The sequence below is a fragment of the Sesamum indicum genome, linkage group LG2, assembly GCF_026168435.1.
Source record: "Sesamum indicum cultivar Baizhima isolate 11 linkage group LG2, ASM2616843v1, whole genome shotgun sequence".
NCBI classification, from domain to species: domain Eukaryota; kingdom Viridiplantae; phylum Streptophyta; class Magnoliopsida; order Lamiales; family Pedaliaceae; genus Sesamum; species Sesamum indicum.
Genome location: NC_142658.1, coordinates 4,957,281 through 4,983,175, shown reverse-complemented (window position 1 = coordinate 4,983,175; position 25,895 = coordinate 4,957,281). Strand labels below are relative to the sequence as shown.

At 36.1% G+C, this 25,895-nt stretch overlaps 3 protein-coding genes and 1 long non-coding RNA gene across 7 annotated transcripts; 1 reads left to right on the top strand and 3 right to left on the bottom strand.

The window, feature by feature from the left end:
- Positions 1 to 229: 229 nt before the first annotated feature.
- USP (UDP-sugar pyrophosphorylase) lies at positions 230 to 7,442 on the bottom strand. Of its 2 annotated transcripts, XR_849479.3 has the most exons (18): positions 7,061 to 7,442; positions 6,870 to 6,974; positions 6,146 to 6,262; positions 5,676 to 5,816; positions 5,337 to 5,436; positions 4,497 to 4,624; positions 4,345 to 4,416; positions 4,144 to 4,208; positions 3,963 to 4,023; positions 3,749 to 3,866; positions 3,459 to 3,583; positions 2,927 to 3,003; positions 2,507 to 2,612; positions 2,312 to 2,371; positions 2,136 to 2,216; positions 1,371 to 1,610; positions 924 to 1,143; positions 230 to 625 (listed from the first exon to the last, which is right to left on the bottom strand). XR_849479.3 is itself a non-coding variant. In XM_011103755.3 (17 exons), exons 1-17 carry the CDS (start codon positions 7,175 to 7,177, stop codon positions 976 to 978), a joined length of 1,881 nt encoding a protein of 626 aa, XP_011102057.1. In that variant the 5' UTR covers positions 7,178 to 7,442; the 3' UTR covers positions 766 to 975. The 2 variants fall into 2 exon arrangements, 1 of the variants encoding a protein (XP_011102057.1); XM_011103755.3 differs by lacking the exon at positions 230 to 625 and having other exon boundaries at positions 766 to 1,143.
- Positions 7,443 to 8,779: 1,337 nt separating this feature from the next.
- Positions 8,780 to 18,575, bottom strand: PEX1 (peroxisome 1). Of its 3 annotated transcripts, none has more exons than XM_011103740.3 (17): positions 18,251 to 18,573; positions 17,985 to 18,158; positions 17,566 to 17,665; positions 16,728 to 17,183; positions 15,776 to 16,549; positions 14,920 to 14,993; positions 14,049 to 14,122; positions 13,638 to 13,860; positions 13,244 to 13,337; positions 13,010 to 13,164; positions 12,649 to 12,879; positions 11,688 to 11,888; positions 10,747 to 10,872; positions 10,577 to 10,638; positions 10,212 to 10,329; positions 9,223 to 9,507; positions 8,780 to 9,021 (listed from the first exon to the last, which is right to left on the bottom strand). In XM_011103740.3, the coding sequence occupies exons 1-17, from the start codon at positions 18,434 to 18,436 to the stop codon at positions 8,983 to 8,985; spliced, it is 3,372 nt and encodes a 1,123-aa protein (XP_011102042.1). In that variant the 5' UTR covers positions 18,437 to 18,573; the 3' UTR covers positions 8,780 to 8,982. The 3 variants fall into 3 exon arrangements, 2 of the variants coding, with proteins under 2 accessions (XP_011102042.1, XP_011102051.1); XR_016063962.1 differs by lacking the exon at positions 8,780 to 9,021 and adding an exon at positions 9,636 to 9,720 and having other exon boundaries at positions 9,369 to 9,507; positions 18,251 to 18,575; XM_011103749.3 differs by lacking the exon at positions 18,251 to 18,573 and having other exon boundaries at positions 17,570 to 17,665; positions 17,985 to 18,124.
- Positions 18,576 to 21,290: 2,715 nt separating this feature from the next.
- On the bottom strand, positions 21,291 to 24,140 carry LOC105180073 (WD repeat protein). Its single transcript, XM_011103730.3, has 7 exons — positions 23,983 to 24,140; positions 23,828 to 23,908; positions 23,236 to 23,471; positions 23,029 to 23,111; positions 22,325 to 22,436; positions 21,749 to 21,823; positions 21,291 to 21,664 (listed from the first exon to the last, which is right to left on the bottom strand). Exons 2-7 carry the CDS (start codon positions 23,901 to 23,903, stop codon positions 21,482 to 21,484), a joined length of 765 nt encoding a protein of 254 aa, XP_011102032.1. The 5' UTR covers positions 23,904 to 23,908; positions 23,983 to 24,140; the 3' UTR covers positions 21,291 to 21,481.
- An 891-nt stretch (positions 24,141 to 25,031) lies between these two features.
- LOC110011599 (uncharacterized) lies at positions 25,032 to 25,895 on the top strand. Its single transcript, XR_002286614.2, has 2 exons — positions 25,032 to 25,403; positions 25,510 to 25,895. It is a non-coding gene; the product is annotated as an uncharacterized LOC110011599 (long non-coding RNA).

Below are 25,895 nucleotides of genomic sequence, written 5' to 3'. Positions count from 1 at the left end.
TCGAAGAAGAGAAGTTTGGAAAGGGACAGATATTGTGAGGTATATACCATGATTCATGTGGCTTGTTTTTGATCTTTCTTTGAAACGTATGGAAAAGGAAAAAACAACTATTCATATTATTCCTTTTATTGGTCTATTGGGAGATGATGAGATTCACGACTTTTCTGTTTGTTAACAAGAGTCTGGGAGGGAGCCATCAAATGTATAGAAATTACGTCCTCAAGAAATATTTTATAAGCGCGCGTGAGGTGTATATGTTTATTGAAACTGAAGATGCAATAGAATTTGAGCCAACCCAAGGAGGGAAAGGGTTTTCGTCTCATAGGTTGGGTAGGTACACTGGAAAATGGAAATAATACAAGAAATGTGTTTAGAAAGAAGACTTTATTGGTATGTCTGCATATTAATTATGTTGTATTTAAAACAGATTGCGGCATTTTAACTGAAAACAAAGAAGAATGAGGTTTTAAGCATTGAAGATAATCCGAAGTGGGCTGCACGCCTTCACATTACTCTTGTTTCTTACACTAGAATATTCTCTTTCTCTTTTCCCAAGCTGCAAAGTCTACAGGACTCACATGTTGAAGTTACATCCCAATTACAGAGGTCAATAATGGCTTTTATCCTGAAAAAGAGAACATTCTGATTAGGTAGACCACATAGCTTGATCAACGCTCACTAATTCATTATTTATTTATAACCACACGACGGTCAATGAAAATAATTTCATATCAACCAACCACTAGAACTGGTACATGATAGAGCTACGAGCAAGACAAATTAACACTTCAATTCATAAGAATATAGTATGTATCCGGTACTACTTTCTGCACCCAAATGAGTTACAACCCTTTGGATGAATTATCCAAAACAATTAGGATTTTATTTTATGGTGTCATCAGGTTCAACATTTTTCAACTTACAAAATCCGGATGGAAATATGAAATCTTTTGGGGAAGAGCTGTTGACTCAGAATCAAGGCTTCAATGAGTATTTTCCAGGCTCTTTGAATGCTCTTTCTAATTGCTCGACTTTGTTTATTCTGAAACCCCGGATCCTCACTTCTTCAGGCACTGAAGTATCTTTAAAATCAACACTTTCGATGATCCATCCTGCGTTCTGCACAGAACCTCCCACTTTAACCTGTTGACAGAATGTCAATGATCAGATCCAGTTCCTCCAAATCATTATTATGAAACAGCCAGACCAACACACAACAATTTAAACATGTCGAGGACCTATGTTCCCACATCTTATCAGAAAAAGAAAAACATTAATGGGGATTTAGACAAAATCACATGCATAGTATTTAAAGCCATCATGATATTTAGGTCGGGACATTTTGGGAGTGAATGAAATTTTCGGCGTACCTCTGCACCGTCGACAGCATCTATAATAAGAGCTCCATCCAAGGCGAGATCCTCGAGATAGATGCTTCGGCCCTTAAGGGCAATGGTTGATTTTCCTGTAATAGAGCAATTTCCACTGACTTTGCTTTTAACTTCTGAAAACGTGAGCCCCCATTTGGGTTTCCATACAATACGAGGCCATACATCAACCTCTTGACCGTTGAATACGGCCTGAACTGGATCATCTACCTTAACACCAGCCTGTAAGAAAAACAAACAGGATTCACTGCATGACTGAACAACGCATTTGAAACATGAATACTTTATTCCTGTGATTCATAAGATGTAATAAGAAATTTGTAATATTTTAGTGATGAAACTAAATTGCTAATTCAGTTCCAAAACAGTATTCATCTCCCATTAGATATGCCTATCTTACAACTGCAGAAATTGACTCCTGCAACAAGTCTTCTATAGAGGGCACAATTTCAAATAAAAATATTGTAGTCAAAGTATGCTGTTAAAACTTCCACAATTGCAAAGCATTTTTATTACACGATCTGCCAAGTGCAAAATCCAAACATAACCCAAAAGAGATTCGAGAATGACTATAACTTAAAAAAATAGCTAAGACCCGATAACACAAAAACTGATTACAGGCCCGCATTCGTAAAAACAACAACTAGAATAATTTGCAGTAATACAGGTTTAACCAATATTGTTTCATGGTACAAGATCACAAATGCCTTATTCAAACTTTCGTAGAGTTCCAGTAAAGCAAAATACCTTTCTCAAAATAAGGCTGTTCGCCCGATATATGGCCATCTCTCCTGAAGTAGCACTGTGGTAAGGATTACCTTTAGGTACCTTAAAATGTGAATACAAGTGATGATGAGACCCAGTATGAATCCAAAAACATATAAGCCTTGAATATAAAAAGCAACTGTTAAACGGTCTCATACCTTAGCTGCATCTTCAGGATTATTCTTCACAGGTGCATACGCCAACCAAGGATCCATCACCTGAGTGGTAAGAAAATAATTGTGTCATGATAATAATCCAGAGAGAGCTTACAGCATAAGAAACTCAGGATTGTGTAAAAGAAAAGAAAAGACATGAAGACGTTTTAGTATATAGAAGTCAGCAATTCTGCTTACAGTAAATCCAACTCTCGCTGAAGGTGGCAAAGTTTTAGGATAATCCTGCATCATACATTCAAGCCGAGTAGATGATTTGAATGCTGTTTTAGTAGAATCTTTGTATCTGAAGCCAAAGAGAAAATCGTTAGCACCTAATACGCTAGTATAGAAACAACCAGGAACAATTTCTACACTATGTGGATCAGTAACCCCTAGACAAGGGTCGCAAAAAGCAGATAGTGAATATCCAAGAGCATTTACGATATAACAAAATTCATCAATCTTGCAGTTATTTTACCTTTTTCTACATATATTCAACTTTAACTGGAAAAAAAATCGCATCTATTTGGTTTGAATATTAGTCGGGGTACCAAAATAGGGGCACCGTTGTAGCACAAAAATCTTACACAGACAACCTGAGAGAAAAAGATAGCTTACTTGGGATTAACAAACTCCTTTATGGCACCTCCTGTCTTTGAAAGCTCCTCCAAATAAGGGCCAATTTCAAGAATCAACTGCACAAGAAATCTGAAAAAGTCGATATCCAGGAGTACAGTTTATCCACCAATAAAATCTCATGCATGCATTTGATGCCATCACACTGAAACTTGTTGCTTGGTTAATATGATCTGATTGAACTTTACAAGCATTAGGGTCCTCATTGTTGGCATTGGCTTCTAGACTACTTCTTATCAAACAGATATTTCTACAGAATGTCGACAGCTAAACATAGCAATGACCAAATGAAGCAATATCTACCACCATATTGACTAAAAAACTTTGAACATCTGACGAACAATGCAACAAAATTGTGCTTAAGTCTTGGAACATAGTCCCTCAGAGAAATTGCCTTTGTATGAGACAGTTTCATAATACAGAAAGTACAAGAACAAAACAAAAGAACTTTTCGAAAATCTCCACAAATAGAGATATAAGAAACAAATGCAATATGAGTTTTGACAATACATACTTGGTTAATGTTTCCAGGGAAAGGGGAATAGCCTGTTTCACAGTTGACATCACCGTCTGGATACCCAGTAGCTCTCAACAAAGGATCAAGTTGATTGTATTCCACATTGATCACCATTGTCCTCCCTGAACGGAATTTTTTGTTTCAGCAACCCAATGGTCAGTAGAAAATACAGTCCCCAATAAATACTGTTAGCAGCATCCAAATACAAAGTGCTGCAGACATGAAATTAGTTCCACATTGGAAATAAAAGGTCACTTCGTATAAGCACTTATAACAATATAACCTACCATCTTTGTGACTGAGCTTCGTAATCCCTCCAATAGCTTCCTTAGCTTTCCGAGGAACTGCAAGAGAGTTAACATGGTACCCATTGGTGGCACTGACACCCAGTGAAGCTGGGATTGCCTGACAGTCGAAACAGGAAACGGATGAAAATGTTCACAAAAATTAATCTTAATAATAAAGATAAACAGTGCCCAAAAATGGCATTTCGAATTAAACCTTGAATAGAAGACCATTAGTATCTTGGAAAAATAAAACCCATTTCCTACCAGCACCAAGCCTGAAATGGAAGTCCCAGGGTAAATCATAATCAAATAATATTTACTTGAAGTAAGAGAAAAAGGCTGTGACATGACAAAACAATAGCACGAAAGACATGAAATCTAAGTGCAGGACATACCATTCCTTAAGGAGGCCACTTGAATAAAGAAGTGAATGAACGTCACCATGACCATGAGGTTTTGTCTACAGAAAAGTTGGACCGACAAAAAGGAGAGTAAGTATATGTTTTTGAAGAAAGCAAGTTGAATGAGTTGGCGTTTACTACTTTGTAAACATTCTTACTTTCTCCTGGTAAGAAACAAATTGCACAAAAAGCTACCTGGATTCTATACTTATTATTTGGATCCACAGCCAGCCTGGCATCATTATCATCTAAACAAGCAACTTTTTCCTGGAAAAGCCAAAAGAGACATTGCAGTCAATCCACGTAAATTTGGATTTCTTTAACTCGTGGACATATCATGTAATTACCTGCTTTAGCAATTTCACTTGTGAAGGTTTCATCCCAAAATAAGCATTTTTCTCCAAGAGCTCTAGTGTGCGTGAATGAGTGTCATCTGATGTCATTATTGCCAAAGGAATCTCTGTTGGCCCTTCACCTACATTTGTGGAAGGATGGAATGGATGAAAAAATATGAGTTGATTGATTATTAGATGTGTATAATATTGTTCTCAGTTATTTTATAAAGGAGATTTGGTGATAAAGATTTTCCCAGGATAAGAAACTGGAAACTATTTCTTATCTGTGAACCAAAGGCAAATACCAATAGCATTCCCTCATAGTGATACTTGATACACTATACTCTATTGTCTGTTAAACAATTCACGGTAAAATTCAAGCAGCTAACCAAGTTATGAGTGGCAGAAAGACAACCTCCGCTGGGAAATACCATATTGCGTAGTACATGTCAGCATTTTTCTCGCATTGGTTCACCAATTAATCTTTCACAATATAATGACTACAGTAGCATGTGTCAAATAAGTGAAAACTACCCACTTCAATTGAACAGACTCTAAAACTCATCCAAAACATGCCACAAAACTTGGCATTCATATACTCTGATTTAAAGCTCCAAGAACAATGTCATCACAAGTTTTGCCCTATTCCATCTGACACCATTTACTAAAGTGTTCAACCAAGTTGAAATCATGGCAAAGCATCAAGCCTCAATCACAGCTGGCCTGAAAGTTATTGTGGCAAACATGCTATATTGCTTCTCTAATTAAATAGCTACTTAGAGTAACATTCTCGGACCTGATGAAAGTTCAAGACATTTGAAGTTGCAAAAATAAGAACCTAAATAAACGAACCTTGGGCTAGCCTACAGCTGGTCTCTTGTAAGGCAAGAATAGATTCAATGTAATGTTGTAAGAAACATGTTCCAGTAGTAGACTCTAGAGGCAGAGCCACCTGCAAGGGCAAGGATAGATAGTCAAAGAACTTAAGCACAAAAATTTACTGGCAATGCTCAATGATACATCATATATACTATATTCAACAAAGTGACATTGACCAACAGAACATCATATATTGATTAAGATATAATTAGATTCAGACTACTCTCTGCATAAAATCATAGATCTACTGAGCCTGATTGATTATTTCTTCACTAGAAAGCAACATAGCATTTGGGCAAATCAGTGCCTTACCTTTATACCATTGTAGCCAAGACGCTCTCCAAGGCCCCCAGCAACAAGGACAAATGCAGCCTTTCTTGCCTCGCGGACACCCGCTTCTTCATATCGAATAAAGTTGTCGTCAGCAAAAGTCAAAGTCTCTCCAGATGGAACCTGTCGAACATGAACTGACATCTCAATGAAAATGCCATAACATGAGACAGTTGAGAAAATCTCGGATGCCGATATAAAAGAGAAACTGATATGAAATGAGGTACTGAGTTACTCTCCAGAAGAATTGATTGATATGGTTGCTTTACCCAATGAGAAAGTGGACTAAAATCATAGCTAGAGAGTTTGTTGGAACTATTGGAAGTTTGTTTGGAGAACGCTACTTAAAACCATTCAAGACTAAGAAGATACACAAAATTAAGAACTTGTATGCCAGAGACATTGAAATGAGTATGTTAACTCATTAGCGAATCATGGAGAGGCTAATTTACCGAAGGAGTAAATCCCTCATATGGGTTCTTCCCAGCTTTCGAATCTGCCAAAAGTTCCCGAGCAGTCTTGATGTATGACGCTAGGCCCCCAGGATAACTTGCATGAAGTCGAGCAACCTGGGAGAACATTAGACAAAGACATGAGCCAAAAAGTTTACTCCTACCAATCAAAATTAGTTGAATATCAGCTCTCTTGGAGAAATCTATTTTTAAGAGAGACAAAAGGAGAAGCATTTCACTTCAAACAGAAGTTGAAACTAGGTGTCTCTGCAGTATTGGAGCTCAAAGCTATTTTTTTTTTTTTTCAATTTCTTGATTTAACTCTGAAAATTTATCCATAAAAATGAAGAATGTAATTTGTTATATATTCAACAGGTTGGGAAGATTAAAGTTTTATGGTGCTCCATAAGATTTAAGGCCACTTGAGTTTGATGAAGCTTCCAAAAATCAATAAAAAGACTGAAACCCGCGAAAGTAAATGACTTTGTAAATTCTGATCTCTGCATACATGGAGAATAAAAAGAAACAAAATTGAAAAATAAAATTTGGTGGAAACTCGAAAATGAACTAAATCAAGATTTCAACCATAAGAACACTCCCTCGACACAAATCAACACATACATAAACTCACGCATTAACACACATCTACTCTCACACCAGAACAAGATGCATCTTAACAATCTTCTTAAATAAAGAAAGAAACTAAGAACTTCCGGAAAACCACCTGATCGAAAAATGCACGCTTCTCATCGTCCTCAACACCCGGCTCGGGCCAATGCTGGAACAGATGGCTCTGATTCATCTCCAGCAGCATCTTCGCCAACTCCACCTACACACAAAACACACAATAAATCATCAATTCAACTGTACCCACACACTCACTCAAATGATTTCCACAAGAAAAAAAAATCCAACCTGTTGAGGAGAGAGGAGGGCGAGATTTTTGCGGAGATTGGGAGCGGCGGAGGCCAAATCATCGATCTGGAGCTTGGAGAGAGCGTCGCCGGTTGATCCGACGGTAGAACTTGCCATGGCGTGAGTTTGGAGTGACGATCCCAACGAGGATAAGGCGAGATTAAAAATGAACAGCTACGAAATAAATGAAGAATATATGCATACGTTTACAAAGAGAGAGATCGAAAGAGAGTAGTTTTGGATTGAGAGAGAGTGGTCTTCTTATACTTATACCAATGCAGAGAGAGAGAGAGAGATTGGTTAATGATAGAGATTATGGCAACCCAAGGAAAGAAGCTCACCACCTTCTCAATGTTCCTCCCTTTCACCACACTTTGCTCCCTTCATCTGCGTCTCCACAATTAATTTTACATTTTTTAAATTAATTATTAAATAAATTGTATCAGATTTTTTTTTAGAAATGTCAAAATTGTAAATATATCCTATTATTAAAAAAAATTATAAATATCTCCTAAAATTAACAATTATTTAATAAATAATGAGTTGTTACGATGGTATTTGTTATACGATTGATAATTAGAAGAGGTATATGTAATTTTTTAAATTCAAAAAAGACATTTATAATTACGATAATGAGTATATTGTGATTCATTATTGTATGTTCATGTGTATGTATAATCAATTTTAAATTCAAAATGTCTTTTTAAAGAAATATATATTTATTATAAATAAAAAAATATAATTAATTATACAAAAATATTAGGAAAAAAAAGATTGAGTGCATTAATTAAAAAATGTGAGAAAATTGAGGGAAAAAAAAAGAAAAAATGAAATTTATTAAATACCTAAAAAATAAAAAATAAATGAAGTCCTGCGTAGTTTGGGGATAGTGTGTTTTAATTTGGAAACATCCCGAAAAATTTGATGACATGTAGATGATTAGTGGTGATAATCAATTTAGTTTTTATTAAATTACTTTTTAAAAAGTTTTTATGACAGATTCCAATACTCTATCAAACAACTCCTTTTACCAGTACTAAAACAAATCTGTGATTTTAGTTTTGGTTGGATTGATTTATGTACAAACAAATAATAGTAACCAACAGTTTGGGTTTTAGAAAAACAAGGAATGTGAATATGACTAAGCACAAACACCTCAATGCCAAAAATATGTAACGAAGTGAATCCCCCATATATTATTTTGTGCATTACAGAAAAAAGGAAGAATCGTGCACCTCTACTTCACATGCCTTGTCTGCATTATAAATGACTAATTAGTAAGTGATGTACACATGAGGATATTGATATAAATATTAAGATGTTTCTTTCTACATGAGAAAAAACTCCTGCTTGGCATATTCCTTGGAACATCCCTTCCTCACACTTGATTCTCCAACAAAAGCTGGCTTCCCATTGAAGCTAAAGTCAGTGCAAAGGCATCAAACACAGCGGCTGCAAATTCTACTTTGGGCTGATTTCATCAAATTTAATCAATCAAATAGTACGTGTCAGCATATTTATATTTTATTGATCGTTTTCTTTAACGTTCAAACATCTATATGAATGTGGTTTGCTTGAATAACCAGTCTAAACTAGAGTTTCTCGATACATCTGGCACATTAGGCAAGGGGCATATTTGTTCGCTTGCCACTTTTCAGACTGTAGAGATGGTGAGATTCTTGGAAGCACATCACTCATAAGCCTGTCGACACAATCTACTGGTGTCCGGAACCATCATGATAAACCAACAATTTTGTCCTAGTCAAATTCATAATACAACAACCGCAAAGCTTCTGGCCAGCGGGCATTATGTGATATATTATATTACATAATGAGAATATCTAAAATGAACGAATATAAGAAATTCTCTGCCAGGTGTGGCTCGGAGTGGCGCTTTGGGCTTTCCCCTGTGTTCTAGGTGATTAAGCTAGCGTTGCTCTTTTGCCTTTTGCATCTCTTGACTGCAGGTTAACACATGTACATAGAAGATCAAGCAAGTTGCCATGATACAATCAGTAATGCCCGTATGCACACGTGTGTGCACACCGTGGCCCCCACCCCCCCAACACACACACACACATTATATTTATCTATCTATCTATCTATCTATATATATATATATACAGAGAGAGAGAGAGAGAGAGAGAGAGAGAGAGAGAGACCTGTGCAGTGACAGACCGCTTTGAATCGAGAAACTGGCTGTAAATGTCATACAACCTTCGCTTCTCAGCTTCTGAAACTGATGGTTTAGCCTTGGATGCGATGGACTCCAGAAGAGCACCCGTGATCACAGGCATCTTTCCAGTTTCACCGCCATCTTCCCTGTCCAAAAGCTCGTGAACTGCTTCAAGTTGTGTGTCGGAAAGAAGTGCTTGAAGGTCCGCTCCACTAAAGCCTTTAGTCATGTGGGATACGTGTTCCAAGTCAACATCACTGGCCATTGGTAACTGCATGGAAACAGTCAAATCAGTAATCATGAAATGTAAGAATAATTGGCAAATATTTTTCTTCACTGATTATATATCACCTAGCAAGCACTGCGCCCATATAAAGAAGATTAAGAAAGAAAATACACCTAGTATCTTGCAGATTACTGCTCCAGAGTTGCAGACTTAGATTTCCACTCAATCACTCACTACTCAATAAGACGTCTTGCATTCCTTAAGAAAATAAAACAAACAATGACCTGAAATTCGCAATGCTAGCAATTGAAGACACAAGGCTTGATGAAATTATAGTTCGCGCAGAGATGTCAAGTTAAAAAATCATTTCCAAGTCATGATTACCCATTGCAAAGGGCCATCATAATTATCTGGAGAATAAAATTACTCAGCACCATCTCAACCATGCTTTTCCCTTTTTTTTTAACTTCATTTTACTTGTTCTCAGAATGGAAGAAACGACTGAGAAAGAAACAAACAAAAAGAAGTTCATTCATCTTCAAAAGGAGGATTAGAATGACTTTTACATTGCTTCATATATCAATTCATAATTTAACAATGAAACAATGCAATAAACCAAGATAAAATGAAACATGAGCCAAGGTACAGTCACATCCCAAGATGAAATCTAAGTATATCTTCCAACCAGATGAAATAAACACAAAACTAGGGAAGAAAAAGTTTAGCATATTCCAGATGCAGGTAGTTACCTTTCTTGAAAGGACCTTAAGAATATCCAACCTCTCCTGCTGTGATGGGAAATCGCAAAATAATAGTCGGTCCAGCCTACCAGGCCGTAAGAGTGCAGCATCAAGCAAATCCGGCCGACTATTTGATTTTCAAAGGGCAACGTGTTGCAAAGCCGGGGGGAAAAAAAAGAAAGAAAAAAAGGAGAGAGAACTCTAAGAGATATAATATTTATGTGAATATTTGTATGCCAATTGAACTCGTTGAACCACATATGCAAGAAAGCTAATATATTGATTTTTCCTTTCTGCATGGAAGTACAGAGTCTCTGCAGCAAAGTTCATAAAATTAATATATATAAAGCCACTTAATGGAGAGCAGAACCTACCTTGTAGCAGCAAAAACAAATACACCAGTCAAGACTTCAACACCATCCAATTCTGTCAGAAACTGGCAAATGTACATGATAAGGTGTTAATAATAAAGAGTAAAGAAATACCGAGAAAAAGAATAGTATGAAAGAAAATTTGGGGTACTACTGGAGGGAAAGGAACTAACTTGATTGACAACTCTATCAGTCACTCCAGTATTATCATGCCCTCTCTTTGGAGCAATAGAATCAAATTCATCAAAAAATAGAAGGCATGGCGCTGCTGCAGCCGCCTTTGAGAAGATATCCCGAACCTGCAGAGGCTCATTCACATCAGTTGGTTGCCACAAAATAAATGATTCTGACATGGATTATCATGTGTCTCCGCTATTTGTAAGAAGAAAACACAATGTCTAAATGTTATGGAAGTTTATCCAACTACGATAATACCAAGCATATTACTTGTCTCCGAGTGATGAGTTACCGAAAGAGATCTTTCTTCCTTTCAGCTTATATACTCATCTTGGTGATATTCAACATTCTTCGTGAAACCAAAGAGATAAAACTTGCTCATAGATGTTTCCTAATTATTTCACTGTTTATTACAACTCCCTCCCCAGCTTTGACATCAAGAGTGAAAATGGATTTTACAATTTTATATTGCAATATATATTTAAATGCACATAAACATAAAAGTCTATAACCAAGCACCCTTTTTGTGTTTTAGTTTGCTCAGATATAGTAATCTATAGCCGATTAAATTCATTGTAGACAGTGCTAGAGATTATATCAGTAAGTGGCAGGGTTTATCCCACCACCAACTAATTCAAGATTTTCATATTCATCGGAAAATTTGCAAGTAGATGGTTTATGGTTAAGCTTTGCATGCCATCCATTTATTGTTAATCTGATGAGAACTATTATATTAATGTTACATGGAAACCAGATTAACTTGGCGCCCAAGAATTTAAAACTGCATTGCATCACCAATTTTAAGTCACTACTCAAACAGTGATGATTTTATTCTCTTCTTATGAAGAAAAGTTCATGTCAATCAGAAGAAAATAAAGAAACATAAATGATCCCGAGAAGCAGGAAATGGTAAGTATAGAAGGTAGCTGTCACTTACAGCTTGTTCAGAAGCACCAATATATTTGTTAAGCAACTCGGGTCCTTTCACTGAGATGAATCGTAGTGAACAGGCAGCAGCAGCAGCACCAACAATATGAGTTTTTCCACAACCAGGGGGGCCATATAAGAGAACATTGGACCGCATCCTCAATGGAGCTTGAGCGAAGATATTTGGAAATTTTGAAGGTAGCTCAATCATCTACCACAAAACATGACATGTTCACAGACATTCAATTTCCAAAAGTGCTATGTACAAACATAAACTTACTTTCTTCATATAATGGACAATCTTAGCTACTCTGCAGAACTTAGATTCAGAATGTCCAAAAACTAGCTCAAAGGCCAGATTTTAAAACACGTGAAAAATCAATTCATCGAGTAAGCCAAATTTTAACGGATAACGAGAATAGAATTTGCATGATGAAAGCATATTAGAAACAAATGTGGCAACAGATAAGTTTGATTTCTGCAGCACAACAGATAATAAGAGGACAACATTCTGACTATTACAGCAGTTCAGAAGTTCACATTGTCTCCAAACACAAATTTATCCACCCATACTTTCATTTTTAACTGTCAAAATGCTCAGCTTCTCCTCGATTTGTGTTAGATTTTCAAAATCAACGTTCAACTCTGAACCTACACATAAAATTTGACATTGAACTAATTAATGAAATAAGATGCATTCAAGTTGATAAAAGAATGTGAATTTTTGGTTTGTTTCTAGTCCAACGTATCAGTGTTCAATATCACTGATCCAGTGAATCTTTCATAAGCTTTCTACATGTTAGATAAAAATCACAGAGAAAGAAAACAAGATAGAAGTTATCTGAATAATTTTATATTAAGCAGCAAACAAATACAGAAAAATACATTTCTTTAAGCATCATTGTACATCAGGGAAACACTCAGAGCCTGAACTACTCACTCTCTCCACGCCACTTGTGTAGAAGATTTACCTCTTTAATAGCATTTTGAATGTCATTAAGACCTCCAACATCTTCCCAACCAGAGCGACCACCTTCAGTAGCAGGTTTAGTGATGTCCCGCATGGCCACTGGAAGGAAATTTTGCATTGCCTGCAGAAAGTCATCCCTGACTAAAGTAGGTTTCTCATTTTCTCCGGAGCCCAAATCAGCAGATAATGTGCGACCAATGGCCGCATGCACAGATCTGTCAACCAGTATTTCCTGAAGTGGATGGATTACATATAAGTAATCTTGGGCGCAGTTAGTTGTCAATTCCAAATTGCGTAGCTAATCAGTTGAACTCTACTCATATTCCAGTAAGATGTTCTTTAAGTTAGGATCAATCAAATACCAGATCATAAGCATCATATCCATCACATTGAGATGCTATATCTGACAACAGATCATCAGAACACTGCAAGGATCGTTTCTGGATCTCATGTTTCAACATGGCAGAACGTTCAGTAGCAGCAGGTATTGGCAGATTGACATGAAAGTCGAATCTTCCTGAATTCAATCAAGGTGAAAGTTCATGTTATCCAGAACAATGAGACGTAACATGTTTATTAAATGTAGAATGACTAACCAGAAGAGCTTAAGCTCTGTGGAAAACTAGTCAGGGATTGTGCTGTAGCAATGAATGCTATGGGGCAAATTCCACACAGGCTCCTTCGTTTTTCCTGTAGGCATCAGAAAATGAAAAAGAAAAATCATCATTTTAAACAAAAATACGGATTGTCCAATTTGTAATATTTGTCACCTCTAGTCCCTGTCTCATGTACATGTCCATCAATAGGAATTGCTTTACTCCAAAGAGATTGGGGAAAAGTATGATCCATAAAGCTATAGCAAGATACAACATTAAATATTTGTTGGCAGAGGGAATTGCCAAGGAGCAAAAAAGTACATAAAGCTTCAGAAAGATCATGAACAGCCATCAGATTCAGACAGAAAAAGATAGGAGAACATAGAAGTCTTGCCTCATATTCATCTAATATATCAGCAAGAAACTCAATGAGTGCTGCAGAAGACGATGAAGGTTGGGATCCCTCCAAATCTGAGGAAGGTGCAATTAGGCTATCTAGATCATCCAAGACAATAACAGAGGGTGCATGATCCAATGCTTCAGAGATGTAGTTGGAAAGTGCTTGGCGGATAGTTGGAGGCTTCTCCAAAGTGAGTCTAGAACAAGATACGAAAACCCTGCAAAAGGGATCCCACATTTAAACAAATATTTAGGTTAAGTGTCCACTCAAATTTATGTGAAAATTAAAGTGAGATAATAAGGAAGTTGTAAGAAAGCAAGCAAAAAATTGTTAGGTTTCAAGCATAGTACTATTGCTACAGAACTACAAGAACAATCTGGAAGGCCAAAAAGGATAATGTCTTACATGTGTGCCAAAATTTCTTTACATCCTTCAAGATATTTTGCAGAGACTTTGGCCAATAATGTTTTACCAGAACCCTGAACAACAAAGATGGACAGTAGATAATGATATCCTGCTTCACAGGATAATTTAGACATGAGCATTATATTTCTTCATAACTAATAAAAAGCACGTCGTACTTACAATCATGTTAAGGATGTATGGTCATGTTTCATCAATCCTTCAGATTCATGTGTAGAACTTGGATGTTTACATGAATGAATGCATGAACTGATAAATAAAACAGATTCAGGAAGAATTTGAATTAATTTCGTACCCTTCAGAACAAGCTCTCCCTTAGTGTACATTTTCTAACTCTTCTAGATTTACTGGCCAGTTAAAGTTTTCAGAGCTCATGGAAGAAAAGAACATTAATCAGAGACATTCAGATTCACAGGAATAATCCTCTAGTAGTAGATTCAGTGAGCATTTTACTTAGGACCAAACTTAAGACTGATGTTTTCTCTTATACCTTTTGGTTGTGGCCATAGCAACAGTATTTTTTTCAGGAACGTTCAAAACTAAATAACAGTATATAATTGGTGATCACATCCACAAATCTGTCCAATATACCTTAGTTTTCTTCCACCCAACCGAATGCTAAGTACCCCATTAGTGTTTCAATCACATAAATTAGAAGTATTGAACCTTTCCATCTCCAACGCAACAACATCAACGTAAAAAATAATTTTTCGTTTTTTCTTATAAAAGAAATCTCTGCTGAACCTTCCATAAGAGGAGACATGAAGGTAAACTATTAGATTGCTGGAGTATCTCATTCCATATCAATCATTGCATCACAGCAAATTAATGAGCTACTTTCAGTGGGACTTACTGGAGGTCCACATATTAAAATGTGCCCAGGCAAAGGAAGATCATAGCTGCTAGGGGATAATAAAGTTGTCAACCCTGCAGATCAATGGTCAACATATCAATCACCAAGTCATATAAAAAACAAAAAGTTCATCAGATACATAAACACTAGACTGTTATAGCGCTGATAATTACATCAGAAATTGGAAGGATGTAACCAAAGGCCAACTGTAATGATCTAGTCACTTATTCCTTGTCACTCTTCACCATCCAGGCCTTGGCCATTAGTAGGGATTGAGCAGTTGGAAAAGAATTATCACCAAGATGGTGAAGAAGTGAGAGCAAACTGATCTCGTATGTTGAGATTGTAAAAAGGTTATAATAGAGGAGATCAGGATATGATGGGTGTGGTGTGCATAAATTAACCACAACTAGGGGAAGTTTACTGCTATCTATGGCATGGACAAACTGATAGGTATGGATGCCTCATAAAACCTAAGGATAGATTTCTAGAGAATCACGAAGATCGAGCTTCTCATACATTAGATTTTAGGGCAATACTGGAGTTAAGCTTAGTGTTGCATCCAATGCCCAACAATAGCAGAGGCAACCATGTATCATCAATGGCAAAGCACTTATGCCTAATCTGTGCACCTGAGAATTGACATAAATGACGTTTTTTTATTCCATAGAGTTTTAATCACCATCAAAGATACAGTACCTTTTAGCGCCAAAAGGGCTTTAACCTTACTAGTTCGATACAATAAGACTACATCAGGAAATGCTACTTTGACGCATAGTCAGCCTTTCTGAGGTAAAGAAGAAAATCATAATGATCAGTCATCAAACTAAAAAGAACTAGGTAAGAAAATACCTACTGTAATTTACATCAAGTGGAGCTGCACCCATCCAATCCAACGAAGAAAATGCAGCAGCAACAACATTGTCACGAGGTGACTCACCAGCTACATGAGAGAATAATATATCACCCAGTTGCAGCTTTCCAAGCAACACATCTAAACTTCTCAAAGTATAGTTGGCGCTGCTGGTTTTGTCAAATGCAAGTTCATATGCATTAATGTCTTTATCATGCTGAGAATCCTCCGAAAGTGACAAAACATAAAGGACATCAACTGATGGTTCTTCGTCTTGGTTTCCCTTTTTGGGAAATCTGTTACTGGATGTTTGTAGCTTGCCATTTCTAGGAAATCCATGATTTTTTACTTTTAAATGAAGCAGTGTTTTGCTTCCTATAACCAATGAACTTACATCCTCTTCTGAGTTTGAAACAACAGTATCAAGCTGAGCCCAGAACCACGCACATAAAAGAGATGATAAACCATTTTTATAACCAAACTTATGTGGTTCCCCAGTCGTAGTCATTGTCTCTTCAGCCACATCATTCAAAGATCCAGAAGAAAGAGCTGCAACAATCTTCTCGTGCACAGACCAATCTCTAATACCCATTTCAGCATTCGAGCTGATTCTTTGAAGCTCATCTTTTCTTGTATGGTTCTCGAGGTTGTTTCCGTTTTCTAGATTGCTATTCTCAATAACCTCATTCTTTTGAAACATCTTGAAATGGTAAGGTGAAATTGAAACTAGAGGAATGTCTTTCTTCACGCTAATGTTGCACATTTTTATGTGTACCCCTGAAACAAGAAGGAAATAAATGTCACAATCATAACATGAATTGATGAATAGAGAATAAACATAGCAAAAATAACAAGAATTAGGAGTTGTGGAAACAATGTAACAAAAAAAGGACAAAGACAATAATAGCTCAAATTAGTTAGTACAACATCATTCCTCTCCAAAGAATTAACTTACAAGAGTGTAGTTCCGCTCCCAAATAGAGGCGAAGAGACTGAGACAGCATTATGTGTCCTTTTGTCACTGATTCAGACAATAATAGGCGAACAACAAGTTGATGGCAATCCTGCTTATCAGTAAGATTACCATTGTTGGCATCCTTTTCACGTGCCTTGCTTCTAGAATGCAGCCTTTTCTTGCTTTCATTTGATGGTAATCGCGGAGATATTACCACGAATTGAAGAGAATTAAGTGAATACTTTTTAGCTGTTTCTGGATGGACGAAAGCACCAGAAGTGAACATCACATCCATTTTAATGCCATTCTCCTCACATTTATAAATGAATCTACTGTCTGAATCTTGAACACGCAGCTGCGCTTTTGAAATTCTATGACTCTCCTCTTGAGATTGCATGGAAGAATTTTTACGTCTCTTTGGAGCTACTGCAACTTCAGTTCCGGGCACAAGTTGAACTGGAAACAGTCTTATAAGTCAAATAACTTTCATGAAATTCGCATGAACAGAGAGTTGCCCACCAGCAATGAAGCATCAGAAATTAAAGCAAGTGTGCTCAGTGAATTAATGATCAATTTAGAAATAGTTTACATAAACATCAAAGAATCAAACTACTTAACAAATGGAGAAAATTACTTTACGCTGAACATAAGTTAAGTTCACCATGATTGTTGTCCGAAGCAAGAGGATAAAATCACATGGCTTCACAATGATGATATAAACACAAATACTTTTGTTAAGCTGGGGGGGGGGGGGGAATAAAACAGTATTACTCGACTAAATAGGAAAACTGGTAGGAATATGACATAAAGGATTTTGAAATAAAAAGTTCATAGTTACCTACTGGTTTCTGGGGAAAGGTTGAAATGACATGAAACATGACAACTGTTTGTCCATGCAACCATAATGGAAATTTCATCTGTTCATGGACAATTCCAACCTGCATGCAGTACAAGGTAAGTCATAAGCGCTCAAACACCTATATTTTTAACCGGAAACCTGATCTTAAAATAACATAATTACATCCTAACTCAATTCCTAACTTCTCAATCACCATCTTGAACTCTTCATAACTGCTGCATTCACAGAATTCCATTCACGCCAACCACTCAAAAACACGCATAAAACACTAAAGCAATTACCAACTTCTGGACCACTATATCAACCCATCCCCAAGTGCTGCACTTACATTAATTCCAATATACAAAAGATCTCACACACAAACAGAAGCTCGACAACCACAATATCAAGCATATCACCTGCTCCAAAATAGCATTTTCAGCAAGCTCAGAATTAAGCTCCAGAATCTCCCAATCATCCTCCGTAAGCGGTTCAACCGTCACGAGTGTAGCCTTGGGCAAGTTACTAACCACACGCACTCTAACAACAGTACGATCACACAATCCAATGCAATCCGCATACTGTCGAGCAATCTACAAATTCACCCGGGGCAGTAAAAAAATATCATTTTCCAACTAAAAATCAACCAAAGAAACACGAATAAACAGTCGTTGCAGTACTGTACCTCAATCGAAGATGGCGAGGAGGACGCGGAGCCGCACCAAGCCACGTGCCAGAGGCGTGTGCCTGAGTAGAGCTCGATTGCGAGAATTGGGGGAAGGTAACCAGACTGAAGCGTTTGGATGAGTGAAAGAGGAAGAGAAACAAAGCAGCTTTCAAGTCCCCCTACCACTCTCACCTCAAACTCCATACCTCACTAACTTCAATTTCTTCCGTCTTTCCAGCAAATTTCTCCGGGGAAATTCTGGTTTTATATATCAGGCAGAGGATAGCCTGATACTTAAAATTTCTAGCGATTTTAGTATACACTGGAGAGAACCGGATGGAACGAGGAGGGGGGGGGGGTGGCTTTGTTTATCCGTTTGTTTTTTATTGGGAAGCGTGGTGGGTCAGTGAATGGGTTGTTTGGGCCGAAGATCATCGAATACTGGAATAAGCCCAATGAGCCTTCTACCCACCTTTACGGGCCTGAAAGAAAATAAAGGCCTAGGCCCATATTTTTATGCATATATGTGCAGATTTATGTTCTTATATGAAAAAAAATATCCCTGTAATATTATAAATGAGCAAATTTTGATATTAGTAAAGTATATGTGTATATATATATATAAAACACAAAATAGTTTTGATCCTTGCAGTTAGTTATATTATATATATTACATCCTCTTGAGAGAAAACATGCGAATTAATTAGTCATGTGATGTTCATACACAAAAATCAAACACACCCCCACACCACTTGTGTTGCTACTTCCATTTTCATTTGACGAGTCATTTGATTTCCCACGTTGCTTGACAAAACACACATATGTCTACAGTCCCACAACCTCTGCATCCACACACACATCATGCATATACATGTCTATATCATGCTATTAATTCCAGAATAACACACACACACACACAACACAATACATGTGTGGAACATAAACATACATATATATGTATGTATGGGGCGATTATTACTTGGTGGAGGAAATTGGGAGAAAGAGTTCTGAGTCATAGTGAAATAAATAGATTTTGTCCGATTTGGACTAAGAATTTGTCCAAAAATGTACATTATTATATATATATGTATGGAATCAAAAGGGAAGAAATATGAGATGACAGGTTGAAAATGACAAGGGGCAATCATTGTCGTTGACCCTAAACTAATTAACTAATTAATTGTCCTACTAATTGCTAATTAAATAATTAATACAAGTGCTTTGCTTAACCAAACATAAACTAATACTAAATTAGTCCCAATCTCAGAGGCAACCTACAATATTTATGATTAGAATGATACACCAACACACACGCAGAATGTTGGCATCTACATTTTTTTTTTTTTTTTTTGCAATTTCAAGATACAGAGGATTTTCATTAGTTACTTAATGGTTGAAGCTTATTCCGTTAAGTGGCTGCACATTTGGAAGGAAAATATGCCAGCAAACGAAAAATTGGTGAGAAAATTTACGGAATAAGCTTCCGTTAAGTAATTAATGAAAATTTCTTTTGTATCTTGAAATTGGGAAAACAAAAAAAAAATTACACATAAAAGATGCAATTTCTGAATTATTTATACAGTACAGAATCAAATAGAAAACAAATTTATTTATGGGATCAAAAAATTTAATTTAGGCAGCATTGTCCAAGAAAGGTGGAATGGAAGGAATCATATTTGGTTTGACCCAAAACGACATAACATTCCTCGTAATTACTAATTTAATTAGGCTTGATTTGCCTAAAAGTCAGCCCTAATTGTGTAATTATTAAATTAAAAAAAAAAAAAAATGAGCCCAAAAGTCCAATCTTCCACGCAAAGGGCATCTGCATATCATCCACATTTGTTTTCTTCATGTTAATGTATGTATTATGTTCTATGCTCTCTCTCTCTCTCTCCCTCTCATATGGATATGGTAGCTAGAGACACAAACACATAAACACACACAGACACACAGGAGGTGTTGGTCTCTACATTCTTATTCTAATACAGAATTAATTTCGGACAAGTAAATTTCATGTCATTAAGTATGAACAAGGCACAACAACACACATACTGTGTACCATTTTCAAAAGCACAAGGGAGAGCCCACACATGCAAGTACACACACAACCACACAAGCAAATTAATTACAAAATTTTTATCTAGAAAATGAGCATTGATCGTCGACGCGAAAATCATCAGCAAAGAACTCATTCCTTCCATGAAATCACGTAGAATTAGCAGCAACATTACACGTAAAGCATCGAAACGAGAAGGGCTTAAGCCCTCTATAAATCCACCCCACATCTCTCTCTCAAATGATCATACACACACAGAGATAAACATAAAAACACAGAAAGGAAGCTACAAGAAAGATTGAAGCAGTGAAGATGAATGGAGGGAGCAGCAGCAGCAGCAGCAGCAGCAATGGTAAGAAGGGAAGTGTTATTCCTAAAGAAAGAGAGCATGTTTCTACAATGGTGGGCAAGAAGATTGCTAAGGTTGGAGATAAAGCTGTCAAGTCTGCTGTTAATGCTGTCAAGAACCACAACAACAAGGGTAAAGTCAGTCCCTCATAAATATATAGTCCACATATGTAATTATTAGTAGTGTTTGATACATGTAGTGTACTCCTGTTGTAATAATTGAGGTACCTTGTGAGTTGTGGGTGTGTACTATGTAGCAGATTACTGGGTCGTAAAGTGGGTAGTTTGTTCTGTTTGCAAGATGTGTATATGCTAGGGCTTTTACCCTAGCTACATGTAAGTTTATTGTTATTTAAAATAATTTTTTCTTCTTTTTATGATTTTCTTCTTTGTCATTAATAACCACTGATCTATTGGACTTCTACCATAAACAGAAGGTAATTGGGTATAATTGTGCATCAATGGTGGTTTTTTTTATTTTTTTCTCCTAAGAACAATTGAAGACAGGGCACCGAAATTATTAGAATCAATGGAGTATATCCAATTCAGCTTGTGGCACCAAGATTCTCAGATGATAACGCATTTCAACTCGCCCACTGCTACTGTTTCAACAGCCAAAAGACGTAAAAACAACTATAAAAATTCCGAATATGAGAAAAGGTTTCTTTTCTTGACACTACTGAATTTCGTTCTATAGGAATTATGGGAAAAACGGAGCTTGGGGATTAGAGAAATAAAAGGCCAAACAGAGACAAAAAAGAAGGATAATTATAACAAGGATGGAACAAAAAGGAGACTCCATACTTTTCTACACTTTCTGTAGCCCGAGTATAATATTCAATTCAGTCGCTAATTTCACCATTTCCTTCATTATCACTGATATCAGTATAGGCTTGAGGCTCTTCGCCATCTTCAACATTTTCAACTTCCATAGAGTCTTCAGATCCCTCATCATCACTTTCATCCTCATCCTCGTATATAACGGGTGTTATCGCTGTATTCTCCTCCACTCCATCATCAATAGCCTGCACAAAATGTTGACGTCCTGCTTCAATCTTCTATATCCATATATTGCAAAAATACTAATGATTTAAGCATTGTGTACCCACCTCTGCATAAAGCAAGTCCAAGCAACTGGCTAGTTGGAGGGCATTGTTGAAAGTCGATACTCTAGATTCTATGAGCTGCACAGATGTTAAAGTTTGTTACTGTATCATTCAGTGAGAAGTGTTGGTTTACATTCAATTACAAAGTTACACTGTTCCATTTTCCGTTGTTGGCTATCCAAAAATAATTGTATTTTGATGTCAACACAAACAATCCTTAACCTACTTGCCAACCTACATTTCATTATGATAGTACAATTCCTGCCAGTATCCATTGAATTCTGTTTGAACAATTATTTATGAACAAATAATTAATATTCTCAACTTTAAAGTTTGGGAGAAAAAGTCATGAAGACTTCATCACACTAATATCTGATATCTTAGGTTGGTGCTGTCTCGCTTTACATTGGTTCTTGCATTAACTAAATTCTGGTCACAGTCACTATATCATGTTAACTAATGGAGTGGCATGAGAACAATGGTGCATATTTAAAGGCGTAAATGCGAATAATCCATATTTCTTGAGATAAAATCCCTCTCTCTTAATATCCATTTTTTCCCTTTAATTGCTTCTCTAACCTGATATAAAGAGTTCAGCGCAGCCAAAGAAGATTCCTGAGACATTATACTGCTTGCATGCAGAAGAAGCAAACTTCTGAGCCATGAAAGAGCACAAGCCAGCACAGCACCCCTGTCAATTATATGTACAAAACAACAGTTTTCAAGAACTAAAGCAACAGATTTTAAACCAAATTAAAAGTAGACAAGAAAGTTGCATGATTAGATTCAAATTCAATACAGATTTTGTTTAATGATGATAGCATTCATTGTAGTAAATCTCGGAAGGCCTCAACGTTCAATCTCCCAATCATGAAGTAACTCCATGGAGAGAAACAGAAAAGTTTTCTGGTCAAAGATGCTCATGTGAATTACAATCTACGCAAGTATCTATTTCTTAGAACCCTGAAATGTTGCAACAAATTATACCCCATAGGAAGCACTGGATTTAGCATTGAAGAATATAGGTGGCCAGATACTGACTGTTAAAATGAAACCGATAAGACATTGAGCGGACGAACATCCAACCAGGTCTACCAACCCCGAATAAGAATTTAGCATCCAGTTATGAAATAGGGAAGATATTAGATGAGAAACTACTTGGATAGCTCTTTTCAGATTTCTTAATAGTTTGGGTTTTGAATTTGTACCAGACTCTAATATTATTCAACTTACTCTCCATCTTTTCATATGTAAAGATTATACATACATTTGTGTTTTCTTACCTCAATTGGATTATTGATACGAGAGACTGTAAAAACTTGAGAACATCTGAAGGATTCAACCGCGATAGTGAATTTGTAATCACCTGCAGCAGAATGATGCATCATTATACAATATCAAATAAGTTGCTCTTCGAACAAACTAGTCTACACACACATACCCAAAGACAGCAAGCAATCATTGAAAAAGAAAAGTGCAACTACTTGAACCTTCGCATCTTGTCTGTATAAGCAAGTTATAAGAAGTGCTCGGTCATCGGCTCGGAGTGCTTGCTTAAGTAAGATATAAACTGAGTCCGCACTGGGTGGCTTTGCAAGAGAAGAGTCGACATTATTATCATTAGAAGCTTTGTCATCTCCTTCCAATTTCAGGCTTGCAAGTTTTTCACCCATGGTTGGTTCACTCAAGTCATCCATCACATCAACCCCATCTTTCTCTCCAAGACCTTAAACCCACAAGAACACTCGATTATTCTTCCAAATTCCCAAACAATATATTCTTTGCCGCTTTTATTGGCAGAAAAAGGGCAACCGAAACATTAAGAAAAGTTTCGAGGATTATTAGGAATCCCAGATGGAACAAGCAATTCATCTTCTCAAGTCACCAAAAGTTAGAAGCACAATAATAATAGATAAACAAGACGAAAATCTAACTAAAATCGAACAGTCGTCTTAATACCAGACTAGAATCAGTGTATTAGCATCCCTACGTTGTCAAAAACACAATAACCATGCCCAATAACTTGAAATTTTTTGGCACATTCAAACAATTTCTTAGAAAAGATCTCATCTTCAAACTTACTCTTATGAGACAAAACCTCAGTGTCTGCTTCGCTCTCTCTGGTTTTCCTTTTCGAAGACTTATTCTTCTTTCCCATAATTTCTGAATTCAACCAAATGAAGGAAATTAGGGGTGGAAATCTGGCAAAACCTCCCTCAAAAGGTAAAAAGACGAACCGTTGGCCACGGCGGCGGAGAAGAGTTAGTTCCGGGCGGGCTGCTCTAAGGAACGGCGTCGTTAAGCCCTCTCAAAACCCTGCCCTCTCTCAGCTTGCATAATAAGTGAGAAAGCCCACCACGGTTAAGGACGACTCAAACCTAACCACCACCAATGTGTGTAATTTCTTTTCTTTTGGATATAAAATTTAAAAAATATTCATTTAATTAATTGTTTAATTATTTAAGTATTTGTTGATTTTACGATAAGTAAATATAAAAATTAAAATAAATATATAATCTTAAATGAAAATTTTAAAAATACTTTATACTCATGCATATCGTGCTACCTTTCCAATAAAATTTACACCACAAACATTATTTATATTATAATTAAACAAAGATAATATATAAAATTAGAGTTAATAACACTTAAACCCTCTCTAAAAATACAAAATTATATTTTTCCACAAAAATAATTTAAGACTTACACTCATCCAAAATTTTTATATACACTTGACTCCATAACGTTATAGGTTGGACGAAAAGTGCTGATATCAATTAAAAAAAAATTATATAAATTTTTAATTTTAGTACTCATAATATTCCCATGTATTTTTATATTGTAAAGAGATAAATATAATACATACATATATAGAGTGAAATTGAGATTATTAAAAAAAATATTTTAATAAGTACAAAATTATTACATAACAATATTAGATAAGGTGTAAAATTAAGAATTTATGTATATTTGTTGTTGATGTTAATATTTTTTTTGTCTAAATCATAATAAAATGAGGTCAAGTGTAAACGGCAAATTTTTTTAAGTAATATAAGTATAATTTTGAATTTTGTTTTTCAAAAAATATAATTTCAATTTTTTAAAAAGAGTTTAAATGTATTTCACCTTGAAAATTATATATTACTACACAAAGGAGAGATAAATTGTTGATATGTTGATATTTGAGGAATCTAAATCTCATAATGAAATGATTCCCTCATAGTTTGGATTAGTGCAGGACCCACACAACAAAATCTGTTATCAAAGATTTTTCCTTAGACTTTTAATTGAAACACTTACACTATGTTTATTTTTGTGTTTTGGCCCATCTTAAAACACAAAATGTTGTTTTGATATATAACTTGCACACCTCCACTAGGTGTGCAAGTTGTATTTTTAATTTTTTTTTAATTCTTTTCTCTCTCCTTTCTTTTATCTCTCTTTCTTGTCGTCTTCTTCTCTCTTCTTCTTTTCTCTCTCTTTTTTCTGCCGGCTTCTCTCTTCTTTCTTTCTTCTCTTTTTTCTTCTTTCTTCTTTCTTCTTTCTTCTCTCTTTCCTTTTCTTCTTCTCTTTTTCTTCTTCCATTTTTGTTTTTCTGGTCGGTTTCTTTTCCTTATTCTCTTTCTTCTTCTTTCATTTGTTTTTCTGTTTGGCAGAGGTTTGCCCGATGTTATTTTCCTTCTGTTTTCTTGTTTTTTCACGCGTTTTTTTTTTTGCTTTCTGTTTTGTTGTTTGATCTAATTATTTTCGTGTGATTTTTCCAGCAAAACGCCCAATTTCTCGCCGTTCACGTTGCCGCCGCCTCCGGAGTCAACGCCTCTTCTGCCGCGCGAGTTTACGGACTACAAATTGATCTCTTCCTTTGATTCAAGTATATGAGTTTTGGAGGTGGATTTGTTATGTGAGGTGAGGAAATGGCGAAAAGGGTCGGAGATGAGACTGCTGAAACAGAGCCATTCATGTTTTTCTCCGGTCAGCTGCACTGTTATTCTTTCTTTAAATTTAGGATTTTTCTTTTTTATTATGAACTACTTGTATCAATGTATTTCTGTTGCTCAACAATATGTTGGTTATTGAGAAAAATTACCACTGATTTGTACATTGAAATTCTTTTTTACATATTTTAAGAAATTGATTTGGGCAAGTTGTA

Bases quoted from the DNA above. Each gene is read 5' to 3' on its own strand.
- USP (XM_011103755.3), bottom strand. From the start codon at position 7,177: ATGGCAAGTTCTACCGTCGGATCAACCGGCGACGCTCTCTCCAAGCTC. The intron at 6,975-7,060 runs GTTGGATTTTTT...TTTTGTGTGTAG, and splicing joins CCCTCCTCTCTCCTCAACAG to GTGGAGTTGGCGAAGATGCT. The intron at 6,263-6,869 runs GTGGTTTTCCGG...ATGTTCTCCCAG, and splicing joins AGCGTGCATTTTTCGATCAG to GTTGCTCGACTTCATGCAAG.
- PEX1 (XM_011103740.3), bottom strand. From the start codon at position 18,436: ATGGAGTTTGAGGTGAGAGTGGTAGGGGGACTTGAAAGCTGCTTTGTT. The intron at 13,861-14,048 runs GTAAGACATTAT...TCCCTTTTGCAG, and splicing joins AAAGAAATTTTGGCACACAT to GGTTTTCGTATCTTGTTCTA. The intron at 10,639-10,746 runs GTTAGTTCCTTT...TACATTTGCCAG, and splicing joins CTGATAGAGTTGTCAATCAA to TTTCTGACAGAATTGGATGG.
- LOC105180073 (XM_011103730.3), bottom strand. From the start codon at position 23,903: ATGGGAAAGAAGAATAAGTCTTCGAAAAGGAAAACCAGAGAGAGCGAA. The intron at 22,437-23,028 runs GTAAGAAAACAC...TATAATTGACAG, and splicing joins GTATCAATAATCCAATTGAG to GGGTGCTGTGCTGGCTTGTG. The intron at 21,824-22,324 runs GTTAGAGAAGCA...ACATCTGTGCAG, and splicing joins CGCTGAACTCTTTATATCAG to CTCATAGAATCTAGAGTATC.